This window comes from Eimeria maxima, genomic scaffold, assembly GCF_000499605.1.
Source record: "Eimeria maxima Weybridge genomic scaffold, Emw_scaff131, whole genome shotgun sequence".
Classification (NCBI taxonomy): domain Eukaryota; phylum Apicomplexa; class Conoidasida; order Eucoccidiorida; family Eimeriidae; genus Eimeria; species Eimeria maxima.
Genome location: NW_013563466.1, coordinates 31483 through 55964, shown reverse-complemented (window position 1 = coordinate 55964; position 24482 = coordinate 31483). Strand labels below are relative to the sequence as shown.

General features: G+C 48.6%; 5 protein-coding genes across 5 annotated transcripts; 4 read left to right on the top strand and 1 right to left on the bottom strand.

Moving 5' to 3' along the window:
- Positions 1-134: 134 nt before the first annotated feature.
- EMWEY_00016220 (hypothetical protein) lies at positions 135-2939 on the top strand (the record flags this gene model as incomplete). Its single annotated transcript, XM_013477471.1, has 6 exons — positions 135-221; positions 385-521; positions 845-997; positions 1238-1370; positions 1584-1731; positions 2389-2939. 6 exons carry the CDS (start codon positions 135-137, stop codon positions 2937-2939), a joined length of 1209 nt encoding a protein of 402 aa, XP_013332925.1.
- A 640-nt stretch (positions 2940-3579) lies between these two features.
- On the bottom strand, positions 3580-8384 carry EMWEY_00016210 (hypothetical protein, conserved; the record flags this gene model as incomplete). Its single annotated transcript, XM_013477470.1, has 12 exons — positions 3580-3592; positions 3795-4045; positions 4166-4354; positions 4757-4904; positions 5103-5238; positions 5415-5481; positions 6373-6446; positions 6743-6824; positions 7215-7332; positions 7519-7811; positions 7979-8151; positions 8255-8384. The coding sequence occupies 12 exons, from the start codon at positions 8382-8384 to the stop codon at positions 3580-3582; spliced, it is 1674 nt and encodes a 557-aa protein (XP_013332924.1).
- A 4440-nt stretch (positions 8385-12824) lies between these two features.
- EMWEY_00016200 (hypothetical protein, conserved) lies at positions 12825-14102 on the top strand (the record flags this gene model as incomplete). The annotated part of the gene is made up of 1 exon (XM_013477469.1): positions 12825-14102. The coding sequence occupies one exon, from the start codon at positions 12825-12827 to the stop codon at positions 14100-14102; it is 1278 nt and encodes a 425-aa protein (XP_013332923.1).
- Positions 14103-17129: 3027 nt separating this feature from the next.
- Positions 17130-18146, top strand: EMWEY_00016190 (hypothetical protein; the record flags this gene model as incomplete). The annotated part of the gene is made up of 1 exon (XM_013477468.1): positions 17130-18146. One exon carries the CDS (start codon positions 17130-17132, stop codon positions 18144-18146), a length of 1017 nt encoding a protein of 338 aa, XP_013332922.1.
- A 2925-nt stretch (positions 18147-21071) lies between these two features.
- On the top strand, positions 21072-23428 carry EMWEY_00016180 (hypothetical protein, conserved; the record flags this gene model as incomplete). The annotated part of the gene is made up of 5 exons (XM_013477467.1): positions 21072-21101; positions 21589-21915; positions 22305-22529; positions 22653-22726; positions 22972-23428. The coding sequence occupies 5 exons, from the start codon at positions 21072-21074 to the stop codon at positions 23426-23428; spliced, it is 1113 nt and encodes a 370-aa protein (XP_013332921.1).
- Positions 23429-24482: the final 1054 nt, after the last annotated feature.

Sequence of the window (24482 nt, the reverse complement as noted above, 5' to 3'; positions counted from 1 at the left end):
TATATATATATATATATATATATATATATACTCATGTTTTTCTACTTGCTTTGGCTTCTGCGTTTTTGGAATCGCGCTACCTTGAATTACCATCGATTCCATATGTTCGCTGTTGCACATAGACTTTCTTTGACATGCAAGAAAAATTCTTCGGCACCTACGGCGACCCGGTGATGGTCTTTTTCAGTCATCCAGAAAACGCTTGCTCAGCGGCCTTCCGAGTGAGACTTGACAGCTGAACTACCACTACTGCTCTTGCAGAAGTGTGCATCTGTGCAGCGCTCTAGTGCATGCAAGCTTGGGCGGGTTCTCCACCTGGAGCCAGCCGAAGACATGCATGAGTGCGCAACTCCCATGGTTGCTGTCCAAACAACTTAAACGCAGGTGGAGTATGAGAAACTTCACGGGACCCTGAAGCAGCAGAGCTACACTATGGAGCTTCACGACGGTCTTTTCCTGTTTCTTCATTCCCCTTTAGCACGCAGTGTACCTGAACAGAATGCCACGGCATGCATGCAGATGTACGCTGAGTTGCATCTCGCCTCCTCCCACAAACCATGGAATTCGGAGAATTATGCGATTGACAAAGAAACAGAATGCTAGATATTTGTGAATAAACAACAATACTGTATTCGGTTCAGTGCACTGCAAAAACATTACCGCTTTCATCAGCCATCCACTTATTCATGGTCGTGCTAGCTGTTGTTCTTGAAACTGCTACAGTTTCTCACCAATGGACTGCACCTTTAGTTATCTACCTTCCTATATATCCCGCAGCGTCGCTGGTACGTTGTATTGTGTTGCGCTGTGTGCTGTGCGTTTCGGTGCCTGCTCGCGTTTTCAGGCTTTATGCCTGGCTTCAAACCCCCTTCGGTTCCAGCTTCGCCTCCTTTTTCTCTTGGAGCAGCGGATTTAGACTGAGAGGCTGGGCGTTGGTGTTGGTGCCCAAGTACTTTTCCAGTACACAAGAAAGCAGTAACTTCATGCACCAGCTCAGGTGCGCCAAGCCCCAAACCTCAGATTGCTGCACCTTATGCCTAAGCTAACTGGTGCACCTCCCTTTAATCACTTCAGCACAATGTGTATATTTGTTCCATATAGTTGTGATTGATCCCCAGTGATACCCTCTAGCTTTGATCCCGAAGCCAACTGAGCTCCTGTTCCACTTCGGCGAGACAGATGTACATGTGAGCTCCAAAGGTGCGTATTTCTTCTTGTTGCGTCCTCTGATTACCAGGGCTGACTTGGCTAAGTTTCCGCTGCTGAAAGGAGCGGCGTACAACCGGAACTTTGTTTACTTCGAAAGCGACGATGCCATTGTACCTCAAACCATCAGCAGCTTAGCCAGTGCAGGATGCGCCGTGATTATTGTGCGTTTTTCATTAACTGAGATATGAAGGGCTATGGAGGCCAAACGGTTTTTGAGTAGATAGCCTTCGTATGCACTCCGCAGCAACGACTGATGTTAATGTTAGTGGAGCAAACTACAGAAAGCCCATTAAAAAGTATCCTAGACGCGCAAGTGGAACGTTGGAAACATCTGATATCCTTGCGTTCGTTTGTGCCGTGCTGTTGATTTACAGGTTTCCCTGTTCCTGCTGCCTTCTCTACGAGGAGCTCTAATTGTAGTGGCGATATTGCTGGTCATCGACGTTGTTATCTTGGGTTTTATGGCTCTTTGGGGCTTGCCACTCAACTTGCTCACAATGGTGAACCTCACCATATCCATCGGTGGGTTGCAACGTAGCTTAGTGGCAGTACCAGGCAGTTCAAAGGATGCTTTAGACGCACACTAGTAGTTTTCAGAGGCATTTGACACCAATAATTTGGGCACAAATAGAAATAGGGCGAACGCTTATTTAGGTAATATATGGAGTAGTGTTTTGGTATTTACGGCATATATAAGGAGTCCCGTGAAGTTCGTTTGAAGAGAGTATGGTTGCCATCCACTAAAATGCGAAAATGTATAAAAGCAACGCGCATAGATGAAATTACAACTGAGTCAGTGAGCATTTTACATGGAAGATTACAGCGTAGTAGAGCGTATATGACGGCACAGATGCAGTCCATGACGAGTGCAGCATCACACTAGCCACTTGCAATTAACTCATGAAAGTGTTGCACGCCTGCCTGCAGATGGATACAACATGAAAGAAAGAGAGTGTCTAGATTTTACTCTCTGATAGTTCTATCTCCTTTGGGTGTCATTTGGAACGCGCGAAGAATGTGCTGCCAGTGCAGTTTATGGACGTAGCCCCTTTTGTTCCAGATGCGAGTATGTTGAGTTGTACTTCTGTTCGCACGTTTCGCACTTTCTGCGGAGGCTAGAGCTCAGGGTTCTGTGCTGAGTTATAGTTTCTGTATTGGTCCGTATGGGTGTGCTTGAAGGATTTTCTGTGGACTACGCAACGCACACGACCCACGCATTTTGCCACTGCATGGGCCAGAGGAGAGGCCTACGGGCATTTGAAGCAGTTTTGCTTGTAGGAGGTCCTCTGTTGCATGGTGCTCTGTCTACGCAGCTAGCGGTTATCCCTTTGGCATTTGTTGACAGCCCAGTGCTTTCTGTGTTTTTCAAAATGACAACATTGGTGATAATTGTGGGGGTTACCCACGGGTTAATGCTTCTGCCCGTGGTGCTTTCCCTCATTGGCCCCATGCAGCAATCACAGCAGAAAATGGTGCAGCAGCTTCTGGCACTGCAGCAGCAGTATGATAGGATAGAGGAACAGATCGTTGCATGCGGAGGGAGTAGAGAAAACCCCAAACTCAGGAAACAGAGGAAAGCCCTACGCCGCCTCATCGAGCAGCAGGAGCAGCCGCCCGAGACCGTTAAGGATGCCTGTGTTGATTTTGCAGTGGCTCTGTGCCCTAATCACCCCAAAAACGTATTCTTAAGACACCCAAGAGTCAGCAAATGGGTGCAAGGAGCAAACTAACGTAATCGACTATCCATTGTTCAAGGAGAAACGGAAGAAGGTACGTACACCCTTATTGCTTGCCTTGAAAATATAGAGACTAGGGAACGAAGAGGAGAATACAGTATTACAATTCAGGGCTTGCCCCAAACTGGGGGAGTGTGCCTCTTGAGCTTCGTCTTCTGCTTGCTTGTGAACCGACACGGCGAAAAGCCAATTGCAACCCCTTTCGCTTTGCTGATATGTTTGTATGCACTCGCACTAGTGCAGGAGGTATTGCCTGCACTTGTGTCCATGTCCGCATCTACTGCAACGGGGTATCTAAACCAAACCTCGTCAGGCAAGCCGGTGCAAAAGGCAGATAACACCTAACTCCAAATACCCCCTCGCTTGTCATCAGTAGTCTTTGATGTTCAGCGTTTGGTGTTTGGGATTTAGCTTGAATGGCTTCAATTTGACCGTCCTGCCCTTTTCTCTTCTCATGTTTGCTTCGCCTTCAAGGCTGCAGACGATCGGCGGAGGCTTCAGGGTGCTACATCTTTTTTTCTCCGTGCCAGCTGCATACATATCAGCACATGAAGTTTGCGCGGCTGCTTTATATTCCCATGTTTTGTTCCCTTCAGCCTCTTGGAGAAAAAAACCACGAAATCGTGCATTACACTCATTCTCCGATTCTGTCGCCATACAAACACGGGCTGCCTAATGCCTAGACTAGGGGAAATATAAGGGCGTGGTACTTGAGGAATAGGGTGCGTACGAGACAGTCCAAGGTTGGAATTGTACGTTGTTTCCCTTCGTTGCTGGGGCGAATGCTTGAGGGTGGAAGAGGCAGCAGCTTCGAGGGCTGCTACAGCAGCTCGTTTAGTGGTTCCTGACGTGCCAGCTGCTAGGGGTGTAATAGACGCAGCAGCAGCAGCAGCCTCCAGGATGTCGTGCTGCTGCTGCAGCAGCGAATGCTTCTGCTGCTGCTGCAGCGCCTTGGCCAGCAGTTCGAAAGGCCCCTTATCTGTACTTGGCCCAGAAACTGCTTCAATTCCCGCGTCTACCAGCAGTTGACATATTCGTGCATACCCCAAACTCGCCGCTATATGAAGTGCTTTTTCTGCTGCGTTTTGCTCATAAACTCCCTGACAAAGAAACAAAATAATGTTCACACCCTTAGGCTATATAGTTCGAGCTGTCCCGAGCCTTTTGTTAGCTGCAGTAGAAGGCGATTCCAATGCTAGATACCCTCTCCTCAGGCGCACAAGTTGCAGCAATCGGCGGACGACTCCTGAAAAGTTGCGCAACACGGCGTGCTGCAGGAATCTGCTGGAAATGACTGAAAACAGATCCCTCAGCTGCTCTACAGAGGCTCCGTGCACGCGAAGATGTTGCGTCTTCCCCTCTTCCACTCGTTGACTCTCTGGATGGTATAAGCAAATTTGCGACAATTCCTGGGCAGAAAGAGCAAAGCGCACGCGCCAAAACAAAAAGTCAACCTCCGTCAATAAGGGAAAAAAGGCATTTTGCCTGCCGTTCCGTATTGTGGAGGCGACTGTGTGGGGCGGACTGCACAATTGGTCATTAATTTCAAATTTCATTGCGAATGCTATAGACTTGCACCCAAGTACCATATCTTGTGTGGACGGTTCTTACATATTAAATACAGTTCCCCACCCCGCACGTCAGCCAGCCACGTTTGGTATACATATCTGCTTCGTAAACAAAATAATGCTTATTCCTGCCTACTAATCTATCCGTATAACTTGCATTGCTGCCTACTACTGTATCCTGTTCTACGTATGTTTGCTGAACTAATCGTACATGCAGCGAAATCAAGAATAAATGGCAGTCACCTCTATGATTCTGAGGGCAAGCGGCTCATCGGTAACTGCCAACAGCCTTTCCAGACCGCACGCCTCCGCTGCGATTTCCGCCGGGGCTTCTGCAGCAGCGAAGCCAATGAGTGCTGCGCATATTATTCTTCGTCTCCCGATCGTATCCCTGGCGGAACGGTAGGGTACACACAGCAAGCTCCCTTTTATGCTAAGCTTTCTGGTATGGCAGTGTGCGTTGATCCCAGACGCTAAAAGCCCAAACACTCGGCTTGAAACCCTACACTTTCCCTAAACTCAAACAATGCTGGGAAGCTCATTTGAGTTGCTCTACGCGGTTGGAGGCATTCGTCTCTTTGAACCGCACCCTGAGCACGCAGCACTTGTTGCCAGAGCCACTGCTAAAGCCGCTGAACTCCACCTGCCTCCTTTCGCTCCATCTTCGGTTCCCGCAAGTAAAACAGTTGATGGAGCGCGCACCTTGCCGGCCTGGCGCCGAGCCCCTGGCAATGGGAATAAAGCACAATCCTGGTGCTAGTAACGATGCGAGAAAAAAAGCAATCGCTTCTCCTGCAATGTTCTTTAGACGGTAGTTGCTTGCCGGTTTACATGGTATTGAATATGAAACTTGGAGAGAGAAACTTAAACTATTATACAAACTGAACAAAAAACACCTCACCTTCCAACATGTCGAGGACTTCAACTGGAGGTTGCCCGCAGCCACCTGCAAATCGTAGCAATTGTTCCTATTACATAATGTTTCGTAGATGCCAAATATACCGCAGCTCATGGCAAACGACTACTGACGCTATAGAGTCAGGATGCCATTGTTGTTAGGGCCCATGACATGTGTGTATTAACAGTCTTTTAGCAGTTATCAGGTGGCGTAACCTTCCATCGTTTAGCTTGTCACATCAAACCACATCTAATCAGTGTTGTCAGCTGGTTGAGACACTGCAAAGTTTTACTGTATGGTTTAGGGGCTAGGGTTAATGACTTGGGGTTCAGAGCAATCCTCAATTTCCCAGGTGGATTGCTTGTTAGCTTATGAGAGAAGTATCATTAATCGCTTTCCTGTGATGATTGTCTGCAGAGCTGCAGCATCTCGTGCGCTGAAAATTTGTCGCTTGTGTTCCCTGACGTCCTTGGCAGTTCCCTTTTGAAAATCGTTAGTCCCGAACCTTTCAACGTGATGTTTAAATACTTGCAAAATAGATACCACAAACTCGGGACAACCCTGTGAAGCGAAACAACATCTCGGTATATGCAAACCTGTAAAAAGAACTGTTTATTAGCGCTATCATTCTAGCCGCGTCAAGGAAAGTATTTTCCCGCACCGCGTGATACAAGCAAAACTGCAAGCCTGTAAGTCTACTCTACCAAAAAGAAAACGGAGCTCCTACACTCTTCAGCTTAGAGCGCATAACTACCAAATGGTTCACAACTGAACCTGTTTGCAAAAAACGAAAACTGCTCCGTGAATGACAGAAACACAAAGAAACCGAACGTAAAGCAACTCTGTCTCTTCCCGCCTTTGCTGTGCAAGCATGTAGAATATGCAACTGATCGAACACTCTCATCGTGCCACAATGAACAAAGAAACGATGAAATGCAGGTGTCATACAACCCGGGCTCACTCCCAATACGGCGATGTGGAGAGGAGTGACCTGCTCTTCTTGCTCCTCTGCCTGTGCAGCCAGTTCCCCCAGACCTAAGCAATTCACCACATGAGCACCTTCTGCAGGCTTTATATTTATGCTGCCATATCTTATCAACAAATATCGGGAACCATCCTTTTACCTTTAACCCAGACGCACAGGCGTAGTGACCCTTCGTAAGCCCAAGGTGCTCGGTGAGAAGTGGCAAATGCTAACAGTGATGGAACTCTTTCTACAAGGAGCTATCGCATGTGCATAGGTGCGCGGTTTCACGCATCCCTGTTTAATAATCTGCTTTCTGGATGGAGGGTAAAATACTCCGTTAGATTCACAGGCAACACCCGCTCACAAGCTGCTCGCATCCCAGCAAATCGGACTGATTTGAGGGGATTTGCGCCAAAGGCCAGCAGAACCTTTACAGTTTCCAAGTCCTGAGCAGACACCTAGAGCACTCTGTAGTGCGTGATGCAGTGAAGTTGTTCACTGCATAATGCTTCCATACAACTAACTCAGCATCAAAGCATTTGGTTGGAGAGTGTGCAGAATGTGAAGCCTCGGTGCACCTTGGGGCTTCCTGTCCCTTAAAAGGCCTCTCTCCACTCTAAGTGGCCGCTGTATAACTGGGACGAGCGCTGTTGATCACTTAATTGAGCGGCCTGCAGCTGATAATTGAGGTGTACAATGCTGCATCGTGCAGCATAAACTTGTGACACTCTTGCCTGTCTGGCGCATGCGATAATGAGGGGCGTTCGTTGCAGCGGTCGACCTTCGTCTTTCATGTTCACAAGCTTTCCCGCTGACCACCGGCATATATCTCCTACTAATGCCACCGAGCCACTGGCAGTCGCGAAGTGCAAAGGAGTCCATCGCAGCCGTCCAGTCAGAGCGTCAATGCGACTCCCAACATGAAGCAGCAAGCGTGTTAGACCTCGGTGCGCCCTGACACGCAGAGCGAGACCCCAAAAATTGGGATATGTCCAGGGACGTTGTAACGGAATCTAGCTTACTACTGACGCAATCATCCCCCTGGCGCCACAGGGCTGTTTAAGACGTATTGCACAAAATGATGAGCAAGACGCGCCAGCATCAGAACAAATAGCTTAATATTCATTACTTTCCATCTACCCGAAGCAACTCAAGTGGATAGGCAAGAGACCGGAATCCTTCCCAGAAGGGGGAATGAGGCTGTCTTCCTGCTGCTCCGGCTCCTGGAGTTGTAGCACAGGTTGAGCGTTGGTTTTGCTCTGTTCCAATAACGCGCTTGTATCTATGCGCAGCATGCTACACACAGCACCGGTTGCTGCAGCCTTGAGGAAAGGAGACGATGCATCAAATGCGCCTGTCACTATAGAAGCATCTGCCCCTGCTTGCAGCAGAATCCGAGCCATCCGTTGCTTTCCCCGGAGACAGGAAATGTGCTGCAACAATCCCAAACCATCACACAACGGTTGCCACTTTGGCGTGCAGTTGCACACTCTGTTGTATACTCACCACAGCTGTGCACCGAGTCTTGTATATACACACATGCAAATGAATTTATTGAAGTATGGAATCAAAAGCAAATTGGAAACAGGAAAGTCCCTACGAGAGGCGTCCAGCCCTCGAAGCCCTGCCTTTTTGCCTTTGCGTCGACTTGCTGCCGCAGGGCAGCAGCTTTCAGTGCAGCCTCCGTTGCCTTGCTGCTGCCGCAGCATTCTGCGAGGAGGTGTAGCAGGCTGCTGCCAGCAGCCGCAGCAGCAGCCTCCTCTGGACATAGGTCTAACAGCAGCAGAAACACTCTTTCCCGTCCTGCGGCAGCGGCGCACTGTCCACACAAATCACCTAGCGGCGCCCCTCACACACCTTCACAGGTAGCCCTCACCTTCATTGCAGAACAGCAAGCACGTAATGTACACACTATCAGCAGCTGCTGCAGTTGCTTCAATATGCACTTCTGCTGCCCCTTGCAGCCGCAGGGCCTGTTTGCCTCGGCAGAGCTCTCTTGGAGGCATTATGTAAGACCATAAGAACTCTCTCTGTTCAGCTGCCATCGCAAACGCTGCTGCACCGCATCTACATTCTTAGTACAGCGAAGTGCTAGGGAATCCACGTTTGGCCCCTCAGCCCCAAAAGAATTAGGAGGCGGCGATAATGACTCACTTGTATACTAATTGCAAGCAACTGTAACTTCAATCTGTGTACAAATAATAAATGAACACCTACATAATCTGTGTCTGCGTGCATATATGTGATGGCTCACATGGAAAGCTGTCCAGCCGTCGAGTTCCACAAACTCTGCAGCAGCAGCGCCATAACTAATGAGGTCTTCGATGATATCGGTTGAGGCAACAGCTGCTGCTAGTCTGCGCCAGCAAGAAACAGGCAGCGGAGCCAGCAGAACGTTGAATTCAGCAGCAGCCAACTGGTCTGGTGCACAAAGCAACAGCAACTGGCGGAATGCAGCAACACTTGAGGAAAGATGACAGCAAAAAAAGCTGCGCAGACCACCAGTACCGCTCTGTGCGGATCGGGTAGGGAGAAGCTCATCTTGCGCTATACGAGCTCCCCAGGGGAGATTCGTGTCAAGTTGCAATCTTGCCTCAACGGTGTTCTAAACTCAGGTCCCTTTGCATCCGCTATAAAGAAGCTTGAGGCAACCCCAGCAGAACGTAGCAGCCGATTTACGGTGGCCCTGTCGCTTCTCTGAACTGCTAACATTAAGTGAGCGCCCTCAGCCGAGAGGGGAGTAACCCCGTTGTTGGGGTCTGCAGCTGAAGAGCAACCTCCCGAAGCTAACACAGACTTTATCGCTTCCGCTGCTGCAGCGGCGGCCTCTGCAGTCTGTGCCGCTGCCGCTGTTGTCCTTTGCCCCGAGGCAAACATGAAAGGCGCATCCTTGGACAGAGGCCGTTGCGCGTTGAGGAGAGGCTGTGCAGTCAACGTAATGCAGCAGCTGCCATGAGATACCACATTCTATGTATGTATTAATTCATTCCAGAGACAGTGTTTGCTGTTGCGAACAGTGTACAGAAAGTCACCAGCGTGTGGCGTCCATTTAGGCAAGCGCTTAACATCTTGTGAGATGCATTCCTCCACACAGCCCCTTGTGCTACAAACACAGGACACATCCGACTCCAGTGTACCTGTAGAGTGTGTTGGGTCTGAAAGAAAGACCCCATGGCTTTCACTGGGGCGGCGGTTGGCTTCTGCATCGCCAGCAGTTCTTCTGCTAGGGGTATTGCATCAGGCAAAAAAGTCTGTTATCACCCCAGAGGCATCAATTGAGAACCTCGGGGGAAAAGTAGGATCGAAGCTATCCAGACAGCCTGAAGAAGAGTGTAATTGAGGAAACCGTAGGCAATTTTGCACAGATCCCTCTCCCCACGGAATGGGCCAAAGAGCCGCTTGAGGAGATCGCTCTATCACCAACAGAATTAGCTGCTAGAATTTGCAGCACGTCAGAGTTCCAGAGGTTCGAGCATTCCAAACAAATGCATCATCCTGCTGCAAAGCGAAGAGGGTGCTTCGCGATCCCGCGGTAGGTGACCGACGGTTGAGGGGCTGGAACAGACCCGAGGAATCTGGACTGTTAACGAGAGACCACTTGTAAGTATGCTGTATATGTATCTGAAGATGAACTGGAAAGAGGTACTGACGCGCGCAAGCCGTAGGCTGCGAAGCCAAAAGTGAGCAGCTTCCTCTGCGTGTCTTGCTTGTCTGTCGATAGAGACTCCTTTCTAAGATTTGTCGACGCGCGAACCCGGAACTATATATCTTATATTGTTTTCCAAAATATTCCAACGAATTTGGGGGTTTAAATGCAGAAAGCGCCTTCAATAGCCCCTTTTGATTGCCGCATGCAATGCCAACTACGACCAAAGAGCGCCCTGAACACTGCGGTTTCCAGTGCCATTCAATTTTAATTTTCTCCAATTTACATCCGCAAAACAAATTAAAAGCAGCACGCATCTTACGTCGACACTTTTTCTTTTAATGATTGACTTGGTTACACAAAAACTACTGCATTCCTGACCCGCTCCGGAGGTCACCTCCCATGACTGCAAGAGTGGAAGACCGATCGCATGTTGTGAACTGCGCGTCTAAAATATACCGGAACGTATTGAAATTACTAAATATTTGTATTTTAGTGCCCTCAATGGCCGTTTCACCCAATTTCAACGGCTCAGCCAGGAATGGAAAATTCACACAGTCCCGGCGATCTGGCCGTTGAAGTGGGTTCGGCAAATCCTTCCCCACTGAAGGGACACGCCTTCTTCCTTATAGCCTAAAACCCAGAAATATGTCAATTCCTTATCGTCAGAAACTCTCCTACACCTCCCAGAAAACAGCAGTCTACTGGCTAGTTGCCGCTTCCTCTCCCATGTCGGCCTTTGCGTAGGGCCTCAACTTCGGGCAGCCTGTTTGATATAAGAGCCCACGCGGTCCTCTTGTACGGGGGGTTACACCGCCACATGATAGATTTCACATCCTACCTGGTGGACTGCCTTTTGTGGCTCAATACAAAAGTATCATTGTGTATTTGCTACTTTCTTTGGTCGAATCTGCTCCTGCACTGTGAACATGAGGAAAAGGAAAAAGAGGGACTTGCCGTGGGACAGTCCGCTGACATGTGAGTTGAACGAATATTGGTCTCATGCAGGAAGCCCATAATCACTGAGAGAGACAATTTTCTTGGAAGAAGTGCTGAGCTGTTGAATGTCAAACATATCTCCGGAGTTGAACCCGAACTAAATTAGTGAAACAGGGTAGGCAACATAATGCATAACAAACCACGTGTCTGCACGGACCAAAATAAGTGAAAAGCAAACATATGTACACCCGTTAATGGTAAACATCATGTTCAGAACTTCAGCCGCTGACAAAAACTCGGATGTCGACAGCCTAGTAACTGCCAGAGTTTGCACGCAAACTTCGTCTAACAGTTAACCTGTCGCCCACTATAATATATATGTGAATATAGACGTGTAAATGTATGGTATATATACTATATATACTGCAAAAAAGACTAGCAAATTGTGATTCCGGCTCTGTCAGTCAGAGAAACCAAAAGTATATCTCTGGGCTTGAGGCTTCTGCTCCTGCTCGCCTTCGAGCAGGCCCATGCAAATATTCGCAAAGCACATCTAATATTTTCTATTTCGAATTATTTCCTGTTCAGAAACATGGTAGGCGTTCGTCGTATGTAGGATAGTACTGCACCCCAGGTTGCCAGAATGTAGTGCATAATTGTTTCCACAGAAGAAGCAGCCCATACTGCAGTAGATTTTTGCCCTGGGACTCAAAATGTCTGAATAAACATTAAATCGTTAAAGGTTTTAACTTAATTGGATAGTTATGTGGTGCTCGGTTGTAGTTACTCTAGGTCGTGACGAAATGTATCTAAATGTATCGTCAAACGACAGCAAGGACACCTTCTGGCTAATTATGGGTAGTCTTATCATTTGTTTTGCCCTGTCCACATCGTCAGCAGTTCCCTTCTTCTTATTTAAGAGTTGAAAGAATATCATTACTATTTTTAGAACTAGGGTGAAGAAGAACTAGTAGGATGCACTAAGTGTACTACTAAGAAAGTGGATTATACGACGGTAGGCTAGCAATGTAGTTGCAGGTAAGCTATAATTTATGATAAACATAAAGTTATGACCAAAACAGTCATTTGTACATATTTACACCCGGTTGTCTCCATTATCTCCAGTAGCTCGCTGCTGCCTCAAGTAAGTAGGAGCTTCGATAAGGGGGAGGACCAGCGGTCTTCCAGCTTTGTTTTTCTTTGTTACGTCCTCTAACTGGTGCTGCCTTGACGCTTACTTCCTTTAATGTGATTCACCAGCACATGTGTGAAACTAGGGAAAAAGACTGCAAATGAATGGACAGTTAGCAACCGCACCCCAACCACTGGACACTTTTTCTCTGGCGCTCCCCTCTGTCGTTCGGCGGAGGAGAACTGGTGCTCGGTGTCTAGTTTCCACAGACTCTCACTTTCTCACAGCTGGTCTTTTGCCTCATTAATTTCTTCTGTTTAGTTTTTAACATTAATAACTGGCTCTCCTCCTCTGGTGCACGCTGAGTATTGTCGGTGTTGCAGCGCCTGCGTGTGCAGATGGGGGAGCTCTAGAGCTCTGCTGCTGTCGTGTTGTAGCATGCTTTGAAACACAACTACTGGTAAATATAGTATTTTGTCTTCCTTGTAGTTGTTGGTGCAACCACATGAAGTTGCTGTAACTATAGATTGTATACATAGACGTTTCATTGATGACTCTCCACTGAGGCGAGCGGCAGTGGGCTCCCTATCTCTACTTTAAGCAGCTTCGTGTTAGTTGGAAGCCGTCGGTTTCATCTTCTGCTTTTGCCTCAGTCGGTGGGTCAAATTCCTGTGAAGCCTCCCGTCTGGAGCTACACGTTTTCCGTCCCGTCCTTCTCCAGGGAGGGCGATGAGGCGCCTCGGTCTCTGCTTTTTGCTGCTTCTGTCCTGTCTCGTACACCTTCACCACCCCTCTAACTCTTCTCCCAGTACACATGAGATAGATGGACATCTAGAGACCAGTGTACAGGCACCAGGGCACCCCAATGCAACGGAAGCATCCTCCGATGTTTTGGCGGTGAGTGGTGCTACGGCAGTACGGGGGAAGCCGCAAGCCACGGATAGCGAGGGAAAGTGGGATAGAACCAAGCGAAACTCACTTGGAAACGGCAGCAAGATCAGCGGCAACAAAGGCAGCAGCAACGCCAGGGCAGTGCCCTTGAGGCGTCATCCCACGCAAATATCAGGGATGGCGTCTGACGGCAAACTTGCGTTTTCCGCAGGGAGATTTGCCGACGATTCTTTAAGAAGCACATCCGAAGCAACAGAAGGAGGTAGTAGTGGGGCGGTAGCAATACCAAAACAGTTAGACCCGGTGAAGGGACCAGCACCGTCGGCGGTGTATTATTTTGCTCCCCCTGTGGTTTCTGACGAGCCTACACAGGGTGTGGGTGCGACGGCAGAGACTTCTTCAGTATCTTTTACACCTGAGAGCTCGTTGGTGGGTAAGAGGCAGAGCGAGGATCCCCAGGGACATTCGGAGACAGCGTTGCTTGTTGGGCGTCCGCTTGGCATGAGTGATGGAGGGGGACCAGCAACAGCAGCAGGAGGAGCCGCAGCAGTACAGACGGGAGAAACAGCGGGAGGAGGTGAAAAGTCGAGAAAGAATACAACTCAAGCGGCCCCTTTGACTTGTGCCGACTTACCCTGTGGTGAGGGGCAGCTGACCTGCGACGGGCCCGTCAGAGGCCGCTTTCTGTGCACGTGCAGGGTCGGCTTTGTGCTGCAGCGGTGGGGAGGCGAGGCGCTGTGCGTAAGCAGCAGCAAGAGCAGCAGCAGCAGGAGCAGCAGCAGGGTACAGGGAGAAGGGCGGGCCTCCCAAGGCAGCAAGTGGACGGTTGTGTTTGCTGTGGTGGGGGCAGTCATTGGCTTGCTGTTGCTGTCGTTGCTGGTATGGGGTGGTCTGTCATGGGTAAAGACTAGGAGGGCTTCCGTCTCGAAGAGCGTGAAGGAAGAGTTCTCTTCTCTGATAGATCAAGAGTCCTCATTCAGTACGAGGAGCCTTAACTCCCGCCGAAGCAGACACAGGCACAGCGGAAGACAGGAGGAGGAGGAAGACTCTTTTGAGTCACAATCAGGAGATACAGAAGATGAGAAAGAAGAGGAAGCATATCACTTGACTATCTAGTAAATATTTGAGAATAGACGGGAAACTGCAGGTAATTAGCATTCCTTGGGCTGGGCAGTGAAAAGCTTATATATTGTTTACAGTGCAGCGTGCACGATGTCTCCTACTAAATGCATTCTGCGTATGTTTTGCCTGCCATGGAGTTTTACGATAATGCACGGTGTTCTATTGCGTTGTGTTTCGGTTTCGATGTGTCTTGCAAGATGCATTAGGTACTATGTATCCCGTCATATACATTAAGTCTTGTATTCTGCGCGATGTGGAATGCATCGTGTGTACGGAGCCGCTGAAGAATGTGGGTGGCAACACACCGATATGTGCTCTGGTTTGTCTTTGCTGCGTGCATGTGTTTTGTGTCTTACCCTGTGGTATTTCTACAGCCCGAGGTAACAGCAGGATGGACTTTGGGATGCATATTTGTGTACACAGAGCTTTGCATGTAAACGCCTGTGAGGTTTTGTGTGCGCAGGCCCTACACTGTGCAGTCAGTTTAATGGAGCTAAGGGTTAATAGTTTGGGGTGTGGGGTTGTAGGTGGCATGCTGTAGGAGGACCGGAGGACAACGACGTACGGGTATGCACTGCTTGTCAGGTGCAGCACCTAAGTGGCAGACATAAAACACAAGACCCTGAACCTCAGCTCTCAGATGAGGAACAATGGAGGTTCATTCCATCCGTTACAGCGTTGTAGAGTGTTAGAGGAAACCCCAAGCCCACGAGCCAAAGCCTTCATTGGCGTAGGAGGATGCTAGTAGGACAGGAGGGCTCTGGTTCTTCGAGGGACCTGAGCGTGCACGCCAAATAATGAAGTGAACATGAGATTGATGCCTACTTAGCAGAAAAATTAGTACAGTAAATACGATAATCACTATCTAGCCAGCCGATAAGCCAGATTCCCTACGTGCACACTGTAAGGACAGTATGGAAGAGCAGCTGCTCTTCCGTGTGCGTTTTCCTTATGAGACTGCCCACAACATATTATATCAATTGTTTTGACTATTTTCGGGGGGGTTGGGGAAAGTTGGATGCTCCTGTCCAGGAGGTGTAGTGAACAGCCCATTAGGTGTACATACATATCAGGGGATGACACCTGCCGCTGTCAACGGATCGTTTGCTAAGCTTACCAATGCTTGCGTAAAATTTTCATGTGAATATGCGGCATCTTTCGTTGACATCTGAGAGATAGCAGTCAGTCTTGGCCCCTAAGAGAGAGGCAGCTGCGTGCTGACTAAACATCGTTTGCACCTGAGATATAAAGGTTATCTGCTCAACTTATCTAGCAAGTCAAGGCAATCGATTCAGTCAAGCGGAGAGCAATTGTCTGTCTCCTGTCTCCAACAGCATCCAGCTGGGGTCTAAAGGGCAGAACTACAGGGGGTACGGGAAAATATATAAAGAATAGGGGGAGAATGAAATAAGGGGCAAGCAATGGAAATAAACAAGTAGACAGGAATGTTGCACGTGTGCATCTCTTTGTACGCCTCGAACAGTGAGCCGAGGGGTTCTACTGGAGGAGGGAGCATTAGAGTTACAGCGTTGTAGAGCTACACGTGTGGAGGAAGAAAAGCAGTTACTAACCTGTATTGTCTGCGCTATTCTAAAAGCTATCCCAAGTAAAACTGGAGTACCTTTACTATTTATAGGAGTTATTGTACCTTAACTACTCCTAGTTTATACTACTTCTAAGTGAAATTCGATCCCCTACTAGTTTCTATCTTTCTTAAACCCCCACTGGTGCACCTGTAGCCAGGCAGTCTGCATATCTACACGAATTAGGCTGTTTTAACATACATATAGGGATATGTGGACTTTTGTCTACTCTATATTATGCTTCCGTTCCTGCATTTCCAATAAGTGAACTCCCCTGGAGATCCTCTGGAGATGATACGTCCACGAAGTGCTCCGCCACAATTGTTTGATTATTAATTATGTCCGCTGCATGCACTAAATTAGTAATATCTTTTAGCAGAGTAAGAAACATGAAGAGAAGCTTGCTTCTGCTGCTGTTGGTGCTTCGCACTGCTGTTCCTGCTACTGCACAGGAAGAATGGAAAAAGGTCTCTGTGTCTTGCCGTTTTTGAACGTTCTAGGGGATCAAATGCAACTATCGTCATATAAACGAATTTTCCACCAAATAATATATTTTTTAGATGCAGGAAAGCCAGGTTTTCCTGTTGTTGCTTCTGCGCATCGTCAGCAGCAGACCGGCGGTGCTGCCAGCATCGGAGTAGGGTGGGATATGTTTCGATGCGGCTTCCGGTGTGTCCCCTCCCTAAGTCTTTTTGTTGCATCCTGTGTAGTCTATTTTCAGCTACTTTATTTAGTTCTGTTCTTCATTAGAAAATTCAGCTCCCCTACACCCAAGGGCCGCCTCCTCCATCCCGCTTCTGCACCGGAAGCTGATAGAGGCCCTTAGTGGAGGTCTTTTTAATAGATCCCCAAGCTCCATACTTAATGGGACTGTTTATTTGTCTGCTTTTTTCTAGAGCCCCTTAGATTCGTCTTAAGCGTTTTAGATGCCGTGTGTACGGCCGAAGAGGATTTTTTGGCTGCCTCCTGCTGCCGCCTCCCCTCTCTAGAAGGCAACAAGCATTAATTAGAACACGGCAGCTGCAGCTGCAGGAGTAGCACCGGCAAGATAGCAGATCTAGAGGCACTAAAGCTGCGGGAAGGCAGCAACGGGAGCACGACAACTGCAGGAGGAGCCGCAGGTGCAGCAGCAGGACCACCGTAGCAGCGTCAGCACCACCAGCAAGAGTGCAGCAACACAGTCGGCAGCACAGCAAAACAGCAGCAGCATCAACCACGCTGCGGCTTCTGCGCCATGTGTGCTGCTGTAGGAGAGCTTAAGGGAGGCGGTCCCCCCCTCGTATACGGCGGGTCCTTTCACCTCTTTAGCCGCAGCTTTCGGGTAGTAGCGCGTGCTACTCTCTTGCTGCTGCTGCTGCTGCCTCTCTTCTTGTTCATTTCGATGTTGGGAGCCAGTGTCTTGACTGAGGGGTACGGGGGCCTCTCCAAACAGAAGCATATGGCAGACTCTCTCTCTGAATCCCCTCACCCTAACTCCCCTAAGGGGCCTGAGCATATATCTCCCCGTGTCAAGTTGCAGCGGCCGTCTCCATCTTATTCCCAAGTGAAAAGCTCCGGTGTACGCCAACGACTCAGTAACAAGCGTGCTGGTGCTGCTGTTGCTCCATCGGAAGGCAGTGGACCTACTGCGGAGGAAGGCAGAGCTGGTGCAGCTGCTCCCCGCCAACCGTACCTCTCCTCTTCAGCACCTTCCTTAGCTGCCGCTGCACCAGGTGCAATAGCAGCAACAGCAGAGGTACAGGCAGCAACAGGTTCGCCAGGGGCATCTCCCGTATTAGCAACCTCACGATCGCATCATAATCTTTCCTCTGCTGCGGAATTTGTCGGCGTTGCTCCGAGGGGACCCATATCCTACCTTAGCCCCCCAGGGCGGCTTCAGCTCAGCCACGAGGAACTTGAAGCAACAGCAGCAACAGCAGCTGCTGCTGCTGCGGCGGCGGCGGCAGTTTTAGAAAGACAGAGGCAAAGTGCTGCTGGCAATGCAGCAGCAGCTGCGCTGAATGATGGGGAGCAGAACGCAATGCCAAACGCGGAGGCTGCAAGCCGCTGGCCCTTGTGGGTTGTTATTTCTGGGGTCATTCTATTGTTAGTATCCATGTGGGGCGTCTGTTTCTTCAGCAGGGGAGCTGTAGAACGCACCAGCAGCAGCTGCCCAACTACTGCTTCTGCTGCATCTGCTGCTGATCCTTCTGCGGCTGCTCCTGTTGCTACAGCAGCAAGCAACAGCAGGAGGGGTTCGACAGCTTCCTTTTCAGACAGCAGCAGCCGCAGCTTTCGATTGTTTGACAGTCAGCTGTACGTACAGCAGAACTCACAGCCAACGGCGTTTAGAGTACCTGCGGCTGCTGCTAGGTGCAGCAGCAGCAGCAGCAGCCGCAGTTCCATTAGCGCCTTCAGACCCACGTCGAAATTTCTCCCTCCACCGCAAACTATAGAAACAGACGCCAAGACATAGCTGGACTGTAACTGACCCAACAAGAGCAGTAGCTGCAAGAATATCAAGAACCCTAGTAGCAGCACTAAGAGCCCGAGCTCCATCAACAGCAAGGGCCCCAAAAACAGCAGCAGCAAGCGCACACGCAACAGAATCAATAACACAGCAACAGTAACCGAAAAAGCAAGAGGAGCAGCAGCCACAGCAGCAACAGTCAGCAGCGACAACGCATAAATCAGGTCTATCGCCCGCAAATAAGGCAGCCTATAGCTTTGCGCGGGATTGTTTTCTCTCTCTAGAGGACTTGGGATTTAGAGTTAAGGATTTAAGGTGAATGCATTCCATTTTGTAGACATTATGGTGTAGCGGCAACAATAGACGCCGCAGCGGCAGCAGCAGCAGTTTCAGCAACAGTCGGAATGTTCATGTCTGTTGCAATGTCCCATTTTTTATATATTTTAGGTGTACCGACAGGCCGAAAGTTGATTCGGACGTGGAAGGAGAAAGCAACTGGTCAAGGAGTTTTGTATGTGTAACCTGCAGTAGAAGTGACCAGTAACTGGAAGCTGCCCCGCAGCAACAAATTTTTTTAATTATTGTCCTTCGTGGGTGGTGGCTACTGCTGCTGCTGGCGCTCCAGCTCTTTGATGCTGCAGCTGTTGCTGCTGTTGCTAATCCTGCTACAGCTGCTGTTAATAGGTCTTATGTTCGCTGCCGCTCTTGTTGCTGCTGCCATTCTTGCTGACGATGTTTTTTCTGCAGCAAGAGTTGCAAACGGGTCCTGTTGTGCGTTTGCACTGTAGCTGCTGCTGCTGCCGCCGCCGCCGTTTGGTCCCACGGCATGTTTTTGTTCCTGTTACTGCTGCCGTTGCTATTACTCGAAGGTCAGACTGCTTGTTGGTGGTGTTGCTATTTCTGTAGTTCTGAATGGCGCGGAGGCAGCACTGCTGCGGCGCCGCGGGTTGGTGCCATTCTTCAGGCTGATCCAACTGGAGGCATTATGATTGCTAAAAGCCATTGTCCTCATTCAGTTCCAAGTGTACTTTTCCCACGTTAGGTGCTTTTGTCTTAGTCCCATTTTTACTATTGTGTTTCTTTCATACCCGGACAATACCCGGACTAAGCGCTGGGACCTGCCTTTTTTGGCATTTTTCTACACAAGCTCGGCGGTTTTGGTGTGGTTGCTTTGTATAGTTGTTGTTGTTCCCATTCTGTGACTGCTTGTTCTGCTATCGTGCTGAGGGGACCAGGAGACAAACGTCAGCAGACGAAGTCGAGGGGAGGCGAGGCAAGAAGTAACAGATTGGAGTGTGGCATGGGGCTGCATGCACGAAGAGGAAATGCAGTGTCAGAAACCTGGAACAGCAGCAGCTGAGCGAAAAAATAAAACCTAGCTAAGAAAACAGAACTGGACGTAGTAGAGGACAACGACAGGCATAGAGTCAGTATTTCACCAGATTGGCAGAGTCTGGTCAAGATGCGTGGCAGAGGTGGAGGTAACAGAGTCGTCACCGACGGAGAAATGCAAATGAACAACGATGTAATAGATGCGCGAATTGAACTTTATATACGCAGAGCGAACGGACGAACGTTGGTCATTGTGTGGCATCTGTAAACCTAGGCATTTGGGTGCTGTGTAGGAGACACTTCCATGTCTCTGATCCCCGTTGATTTCCTTTTTCTTTGCACATTTTGCCTTATACAGTAGACAAGATGGAGAAATATAATCAACTTTTTGTTTAACCCTGGGGCTACCGATAGCGTGTTCCGAGGCGCAGACGACTAGGAGGAGGTGGCATGCAGTTGGTAGACGGTTCTGGATAAATGCAGTTTTCACCAATGCTTTGTTTTAAAATAAAAAACTTAAATTTTCAGTGCAGAAAAACTAGAAAATGGGGAATGTTTTGGGTTTCCGCCTCACACAGAGTTCAGCAGGCATGCGGCGGCAGCGGTCTGTCTGCTCGGCTGTCGTCGATTGAGTGTCCAGTGTTTGATCACACAGTGTAACACAGTTTCCTGTGTTTTATTTAGTTTTAATTGTTTGGTTGTGCCGCAAATTGGAATAGTTCAAGTGTTTTCTCGGCTTTAAAGGCAAAGATATCCAGGAAAGGGGCACACTGACTCAGAGGCAGCCAATGCAGCCATTCAACAGAACACCAGACCGACCATCTGCTGAAGGCGACGGTTCTGCTGCTGCTCCCCTTGGGTTTTAACCTTCTGTTTTGTATTTAAAACCTTTTCATAATCCAAGAGATTTCGTTGTTCTTTGAAGGAACGGGGGCAAAAGGAAGCGCTTGAAAAGACAGGAGAAGGGCCCCAGGACGCTTGCTGTGCCGATGAGCCTGGGCTTGGAGGTGCCCCTACACCTGAATCTGTGTATAGGTTGGGGAGAATAAAGAAGCTGTAGTTTTTTTGTCCTTGGGGTTCTTTATGTTCACAGTGATTCTCAGCAGAAGGACGACAAAGATCTATCGCGGGCTTCTACCCCGTGACTGCTAACGGGGAGACACACAAACGAGCAACCCTCTCCTTCTTTTCTTCTTTTGCTTCTTTTGGAGTATCAGCCTGTGCATGCACTTTAACGATGGTGGTATGCGGCTGCTGCAACTTAAAGCCGGCGACCCAGCGTCGTGCATTGTTGCTGATGCTAGGGGCAGTTCTTCTGTCTTCTTTGTTTGCTCTTCTGAAGGAGAGACGTTTCGCTAGAGAAATGCGCAAGCTGTCTCCTATTCTGTCGGAACTAACCCCTGCTTCTTGTGTGCCTAGCCCACAGAATGACGGGGTGTATGTACACCTCGAGTGCCCCATCCGTAATTCCTCCACATTCTACCCCCCCGAAAACTTTTACAAAAATATAAACCCTTTCCAAGGAGTGTTTTTTGAAGTCAAAGCGGAGATGTATCAGTATCCGCAGCTACCGGACTTGTTAGGGCGCAGGCACCCGAAATGGGTAGACCATCTCGTGAGTACGGGCGCGTATGAACGTTTGGGGTATAGGAGCTGGGCAAGTGTTTGTGTATTAGGGTTTGATGTTTAGTATTTATGATCGCTGGCGACCAGGCTCATCAGTCTTTTCCCCAGTGACAAGGTGTGTTCGTACACTGCACTGTATGCACGTTGTGGTGTATGCACCATAAATGCAGGTACCTGGGTCTCTCTGGAGTCTCGTTGACGGTTTGCGAAACCCCGATTTCTTCCCGCATGTGCCTGGAATAGGCCGCCAGGCAAGCGGATAATACCAAGTCCCAAGATTGTAGATAGGCGTATTGTGTATTTGTTTTCGTGGTGTATTGTATACAGAAGATAAATTTTTGTTCTCATCATTAAACTAGTTCTTGTTCTTGTGGTTCAGAGTCTTGCTTAAAAGATTTTCCCCGTATTTGCATAAGCAAGATGCCGTTGCAGAACTCGCTGTCCCATCATTGCCGTGCCGCTGCTGCTACTTGTTGTGTTGATGCTGCAGTTGGCTTCTGGTTTAAAGGCGGGCGGCTTTACACTACCAGGGGAGTTTGCTGTCTTTTTCCGAAAGAAACAACAGCTGCCGCTGCAGGACGATGGGGTGTACAGACAGCAAGAGCAGAGGCCGCCTCGGAAGATAGACGCGGAAACCACTCTGGTTCATAACAACTTTCTTTACACTGGAAGTCCCTTTAAACCGCAGATAGGAGACATTCGTGTCTCTTTCTGGGCCAATGCTTCCTCCCACATCTCCCTTATAGGCAAACAAACAAAACCCTTCTTTGGATCAGCAAGAGCTATTGCAGCAGCGGCTGCTGCGGAGCTAAAAGAGGTACTGGGCATATGTGCAAACATTCCACTATCGCTCTGCCTTCGGAGGCTGCTGGCAGCTGCACATACACACAAACTTAAGCCAATCCAAGCCGGACAAACACAGATCTTCTGTTCTATTTGGTTTGTTGCAAGCACCAAATCAAATAGGTCAGAAAATCCTTGTGGTTTTGTTCCATTAATGCTCTCTGTCTCCTTTCCTCATGCATATTCTTCCGGCAGCCATTTCTTTACTTGAAGCCATAAAGCAGCCAATGCTAACGTCTGCGCCCTCTATACAGCTGCGTATTGCCTCCCATTAGATGATGCGCACCTGTTTCGCTTTTATCATATTTTTGTATTGCACCAGTACATAAATATTTTTTGTTTTTTTTTTTTTTCGGTTTGCAGGGCCACCCTCTAACAATCGCTGCCGAGGGGGACTATGAGCCGCAGCGGCTGATAGAGCATCGATTACAGGATTTAGGCTTTCCTTATTCTTTTGTTTGGACTTGGCGTCTTGTGTTATTTTTCTCTTTCTTTCTTCTCTTTGTCTCTTTCGACGGATGTGGCTCGGAAGAAGCAGCAGCTGCAGAACCAACAGCAACAACAACTCAGACCAACTCCAAACACTTTGTAAGCCCGCTATGAATATTCCTTTTCTCGCATACGTTCAAAGAGGCAAATCACATATATAATTATGTTTGCCTTTATTATTCTAGTGCTACACATCTTTATGCATCTGTGTGTTTGCTGCAGCCGCTGTGGACTCGGGTGATTGTTGCTGCACTTGCGGCAGCAGCTGCTACTTTTTTACTGCTTGCTGGAGCCTGGTGGGGTGTACAGCCAACTATTGCTCGCCGGTTGGCGTTTATTGCTGCAGCACTTGCTGTTGCTGCTTTACTCTTTCGGTGCGTGTGTTGCATAGCTGTTTCTGCTAATACTGCTGCTGCTGCTGTTGCTACTGAGCTTGCCCTTGTGCTCCTGTGCGGACTATTATCGTTTTGCTTTTTCTTATTAATTGTTGCTAAATTGCTTTTCTGTTTATTCTTTTTTTGTGTCCGTGTTTGTGTTTCAGCCTGCTGCTGCCACGTTTGCTGCCCGCGAGCACGTCCCCAGATACCACCGCTGAAGGAAAGTACTACGACTTGGGGATTTGCTTGCAGGTCCCTGGTTCCCTGCGCAGCAGCACCAGCAGCATCTCGCATGCATCATCAGCAGCAGAAGGAGCAGCACCAGAATATAAGCAAGGCACTGTCATTAGGTGGACCACAACGCCGGCCTTGGGCCCGTCGCCGCAGGACTCCCTCAGAAGAGGCTCTGCTTCGGCTGCAGCAGTACCGCCCACAACAGGAAATAGTACAACTGCAGCAGGCTCATCAGAAGCGTCATCTTTGTATGGAGCTGCTTATAAGAACAATGGAATCAACTCCCAAGACTTCGGGGTGTACGTGCCCCCGCCCGTAATGCAAACAAGAGCAGGCAGCCTTACCGGTGTCTCCCTGCAAAAGTCGTCCTCCAAAGGCTCTATTTAAGGGTCTCGGATTTAGGTGCATGTGCTTGCACATAAACAGAAGTCAATTAACGTCCCTCACGAAAACATCTATACATATGCATCAACATACATGTATACATACTTATATATAAATGCATACGTATGTACGTGTATCTGTGTTTATTTTATGTGTGGGGTGTGCATGCACACATATATACTATATATATGTTTTTGTGTATGCTTAGAACTTGTTGATCCGAGGGAAGAGAGGCTGCAGCAACTCTCTCATGTATTTGTTTTCTTTGCCTGAGTAGAGGGAAGGGCTGCAGAAGGACCAAATGTCTTAGCAATGGAGAAAACAAAACTTTAGCGGGGAGGGTGGAAACGCAAACGGAATAAACGAAGACAGACAGAGTAATATACTAACAGCTCATTGAGCAATACACACACAGGCAGAACGAGGTGTTACACTCAGTAGTTAATGAGATAATACAGGCGAGATAACTAAAAATACAACAGTTATTTACAAGGAACAACAGAACATGATGTATGTTTAATTGTTTAGTCGTAATGATGACGAAGGCGTGCGCATACGCATCGCACGCTCCTCTGAGCTATAGATACACCCGAAGGAAGCGGTGGAGAAAGGATACTAGCTAGAAAGTTAATGAATTCATGTTGCCTATATAAATTTGGGCAGGGAAGGGGGAAAAGAGTGAAGGAAACTTTAGATCAGCTGCTGCGATTATATGAAATCTGCACTTCCTATGCTTTCCTCCGTCTACACTTGGTGAGACGAATCAAGCTCAGCGCCCCTGCCTCTGGCTGTTCCACTAATGTATACATCTTATGGATATACATGTAATTACTTATGTAGAGTTACAGTTATTGATACACACAACACGGAGGGAGATAACGATGGGGAGTCACAGAGCGCCAGGCAAAAGACGAGGAAACGGCGGGGCTGGCTGTAGCAATGAACACCGGGAGTGGTCTTATGGCCTAATTTTTCTGTCTTTAAAAAGACAATTTTCATGCTTAAGAAATCCTTTTAGTCCGTAGCACACACATTCCATTGTAGAACCCCCCCCCCC